At 55.5% G+C, this 4,178-nt stretch overlaps 2 protein-coding genes across 2 annotated transcripts; one reads left to right on the top strand and one right to left on the bottom strand.

Moving 5' to 3' along the window:
• Positions 1 to 408: 408 nt before the first annotated feature.
• Positions 409 to 1,077, bottom strand: ETH_00043450 (uncharacterized protein; the record flags this gene model as incomplete). The annotated part of the gene is made up of 3 exons (XM_013380099.1): positions 409 to 554; positions 752 to 874; positions 1,075 to 1,077. Coding segments are annotated over 3 exons (272 nt in total), but the record flags the coding sequence as incomplete, so codon positions are not given.
• A 2,066-nt stretch (positions 1,078 to 3,143) lies between these two features.
• Positions 3,144 to 4,058, top strand: ETH_00043445 (uncharacterized protein; the record flags this gene model as incomplete). Its single annotated transcript, XM_013380098.1, has 4 exons — positions 3,144 to 3,233; positions 3,431 to 3,593; positions 3,806 to 3,879; positions 4,010 to 4,058. Coding segments are annotated over 4 exons (376 nt in total), but the record flags the coding sequence as incomplete, so codon positions are not given.
• Between the last annotated feature and the right edge of the window lie 120 nt (positions 4,059 to 4,178).

Here is a 4,178-nt window from a genome sequence, read left to right as displayed (position 1 = left end):
TAAACCCTAAACCCTAAGCCCTAAACCCTAAACCCTAAACCCTAAGCCCTAAACCCTAAACCCTAAACCCTAGGCCGTAGGCCTTGGGCCCTAAAGGCTAGGAACCAAACGGCACATCTTTCATTCTCCGCCGTCGTGGGAGGGCGGACTCGCAGTCCCTAAACCCTAAACCCTAAACCCTAAACCCTAAACCCTAGCAAGCCCGAAGCCCCTAAGCCCGGCCCGCACCTCGCCGCCTCGAAATCCTAAACCCTAAACCCTAAACCCTAAACCCTAAACCCTAAACCCTAGACCCGAAACCCTAAACCCTCAAGCCCAGCCGTTCCGCGCCGCAGGGCGCGCGCCTCGCCGGCCCCGCACCCCTAGGGTCCAGGGCCTAGGGTTTAGGGTTTAGGGTTTAGGGTTTACCCGTGGAATGGCAGCCCCGGAAGCACTGCAACAAACTCCTGAAAACGAGATCCAAAGTTTTCAGTTTTTAGCTGCAGCGGCGAAGCCCCGAAGAGTACAGAAACCCCAGCAGCAGTGAGGGCGTTTGCGCGCTGCAGCACTTCCTCCTGCTCGCAAACCCTAAACCCTAAACCCTAAACCCTAAACCCTAAACCCTAAGCCCGCGGCCCCGCCCCCGCGCCGAAGGCCCTCGGCCGCTGCGCAGAGACGCGCGGCGCAGCCGCCGCGCAGCACGCGAAGCCACGAACTAGGGCATACGGTCTAGGGTTTAGGGTTTAGGGTTTAGGGTTTAGGGTTTAGGTACCCTGACACTCTCAGCAGCAAGAGTCACAGTGACTGTCAACTTAGGCCCGTGGCCCTCCGCCCGCAGCTGCTGCAGCAAGCAGCCAGCAAAGGTGAGGTTTTCGTCCCCCAGCAGCAGCACCGACTGCAGCGCAGCAAACCCTAAACCCTAAACCCTAAACCCTAAACCCTCGCAGCCAGTGCGCGCGGCAACAACCCCACTTATAAACCCCAAACCCTAGGGGCTGTTGGGCAGGAGACCCAGCTCTTGCTGAGATCAGACAGATCTGCTCTAGTACGGTAAAACTACGCTTTAGGGTTTAGGGTTTAGGGTTTAGGGTTTACCATCTCCGTCGTCCGTGAGCAATTTGCTGCTGCTGCTGCATCAATCACGCCCTTTCTGCAGCAGCAGCAGCTGCTGCTGCTCCTCGCCCTTGCGCCTTTGGTGCTGTTCTTGTTCTTGCTGCTGCTGCTGCTTTCTAAGCGCTGCTGCTGCTGCTGCTGCTGCAGCAACAGCTGTTGGAGATGGCCGCAGCCTGGCAGGGAGAAAGTCCCTTTTCGCCTTTGCTAGGAAGCCATGCTAAGCACCGCTAGGGTTTAGGGTTTAGGGTTTAGGGTTTAGGGTTTGGAGTTCTAGGGTTAGGGTTTAGGGTTTAGGGCTTAGGGTTTAAACCCTCAAGATCCGCGCAATGTCGGAGCAGCAGAGGAGCAGCAGGAGGGTTTAGTACCTCCAGCACTATCCCTAATGGGTGATTTAACAGCAAGGGTTTAGAGTTTAGCGTTTAGGGTTTAGGGTTTAGGGTTTGAGGCCTAGGGTTTAGGGTTTAGTGCCTTACTGTTCCGGAAGGGACTTGAGGCTGCATGCGCGTCGGCTGCTGCAGGAACCTGTAACACAAACCCTAAACGCTAAACACTAAACCCTAAACCCTAAACCCTAAACCCTAAACCCTCGGGACTAAAAATGTCGTTTGGCCGTATTTTAACGAGTTGTAAGCAAACAAGAACATTCAGGCCCTAAGGCCTAGACTTTGGGGCCTACGGCCTAGGGTTTAGGGTTTAGGGTTTAGGGTTTAGGGTTTAGGGTTAACAGCAGAAGCTTCACACGAACTGGGGCCCTCTGAAGGCCCTAGAACAGGCGAGCTTCTAGCCTTCCTTGTAAAAACAGCAAGCCCTAACAGCAGCAGCAGCAGCAGCAACAGCAGCAACAGCGACAACAGCAGCAGCAGCAGCAACACCTCGATCGACAGCAGCTCTTGAAGCTGCACTGGGAGTAGCAGCAACAACAGCAGCAGCAGTAGAACTCTGAAGCAGCTGCAGCAGCAGCAGCAGAACTAACAGCAACTGCAACAGCAACTCTAGCAGCAACTGCAGCAGCAACTGCAGCAGCAACTGCAGCAGCAACTGCAGCAGAAACTGCGGCAGCAACTCCTGCAGGAGCAACTCCGGCAACGACTGCAGCACGAGCAACTCCAACTTTGGTAAGAGCAGCAGCAGCAAAAACACCAGCAACAACAGCAGCAGAGGTATAAGCAACGGCAGCAGCAGCAGCAGCAGCAGGATGTCTAGTTTGGGCGTACACCTTGCAGCAAGAGCTGCAGGAGCGGGTGCTGTTGCTGCTGCTCCTGCTACATTTTGGTTTGCCCCCAATGCAGCAGCAGCAACAACAGCAAAAGCAGTAGCAGCAGCAGCAACAACAGCAACAGCAGCAGCAGCCACGAGACCTCCGAAGCTGGCGCCTGCGCATATAAGCAACTCGAGCAGCGGCAGCTGCTGCTGCTGCTGTTGCTGCTGCTGCAGCACTGCAACAAGTTTCCCCAGATGGAGAAGAAGCTTTAACGAATTCAGCAGCAGTATCAGCAGCACAGGCTGCAGCAGCGGTAGCAGCGGCTGCAGCAGCAGCAGCAGCAGTAGGCTTTTGACGAGGAGCAGAAGGCAATTCAGCAGCAGCAGCAGCACAAGCAGCAGCAGCGCAAGTGGCAGCACCCGGAGCAGCAGCAGCACAAGAGACAGCAGTATAGCCGGCAGAAAAACAAGAAGCAGCAACAACGCCAGCAGCAGCAGCAGCAGCAGCAGTAGCAGCAGTAACAGCAGCAGCAGCAACAGCAGAAGGAAAGTAAGGAGAACAGACATATGCCGCAGCAGCAAACCGCAAGATGACTCGCTGCTCACTCGCCCTGTGTCTCCTGAAACCCTTGCAGGAGTGCCCTGGTGAGTAAAGAGGGTTTAGGGTTTAGGGTTTAGGGTTTAGGGTCTAGGGTTTGATGCTCAGGGTTTAGCGTTTAGGGTTTACCACTTAGGACCCAAAGGCGTTGTTTGGTTCGGGCGCAGCTGTCTAGCGTGTAGAGTTTAGGGTTTAGGGTCTGGGGATTAGGGTTTTAGGGTTTAGGGTTTAGGGTTTGGGGTTTGGTTGCAGGATGTCTGCGGGTCGTTTGTGCCGAGTGATGGAAGCTGCTGCTGCTCGGGGCCCCTACGACTTGAACACTTGGATTCGCTTTGTGGCGAGGGTTTGCTGCTGCTGCTGCTGCTGCTGCCACTGCTGCTGCTGCTGCTGCTGCTGTTGCTGCTGCTAGCTTCTAGAGGCATGCTTCCATTTCTGCCGGGCGTGTGCATCTCTCTCCTGAGCTTGCTGGTAGGACTGAGGGTCTGTAACTTAGGGTTTAGGGTTTAGGGTTTAGGGTTTAGGGTTTAGGGTTTGGCGCAGGCGGAGATGGTGCTGCCGTCAATGGGGCCCTCGCACTTGGCGCGGCTGGCTTGCTGCTGCTTGAGGGTTTCCTGGAGGCCAGCAGCATTTTTGAGTGTTTGCTTCAAGAGAAACCCTAGATTGGGGGTTTTGCTGCAGCAGGCCGCAGCCAGGGACCTCTGCGGTGAGTGTTTAGGGTTTAGGGTTTAGGGTTTAGGGTTTAGGGTTTAGGGTGTAGGGGCTAGGGTTGGCGGCGCTTGCGGCCCCGTGGCTGGGGCCAGCAGCTAAACCCTAAAACCGCAGGCCCGTGAGGTGTTTAGGGTTTGGGGTTGAGGGTTCAGGGTTTAGGGCTTAGGGTTTAGGGTTTAGGGTTTAGGGTTTACGGTTTTGTCGCAGCCATTCTGCAAGCACTCGCGGGTTTGGACTGTCTCGACAGCCGCGTCTTTTGTCTCATCGCTGATCGCCTCGCGGTGCGCCAAACCCTAAACCCTAAACCCTAAACCCTAAAGCTGTAATTGGATCTGTCTGTAGGCGGGTTTGTGCCTTGAGGGCAGAAAATTAGGGTTTAGGGTTTAGGGTTTAGGGTTTGGACGTCTGCAGGAGCACGACACCATCAAGGACTGCCGCTTCTTCCAGTTAGCGCTTGTACGTAAACCCTAAACCCTAAACCCTAAACCCTGAGAACTCAGTGGCAGGCTTCTCACCTGTTGCAGCATCAACAGCAGCAGCAGCAGCAGCTGCTGCTGCTGCTGCTGGGGGAGCAGACGCG

Source organism: Eimeria tenella, genomic scaffold, assembly GCF_000499545.2.
Source record: "Eimeria tenella Houghton genomic scaffold, Eth_scaff4444, whole genome shotgun sequence".
In the NCBI taxonomy this organism is placed as follows: Eukaryota; Apicomplexa; class Conoidasida; order Eucoccidiorida; family Eimeriidae; genus Eimeria; species Eimeria tenella.
The sequence above is the reverse complement of the archived record's forward strand: the minus strand, read 5'-3'. Positions and strand labels throughout refer to the sequence as shown.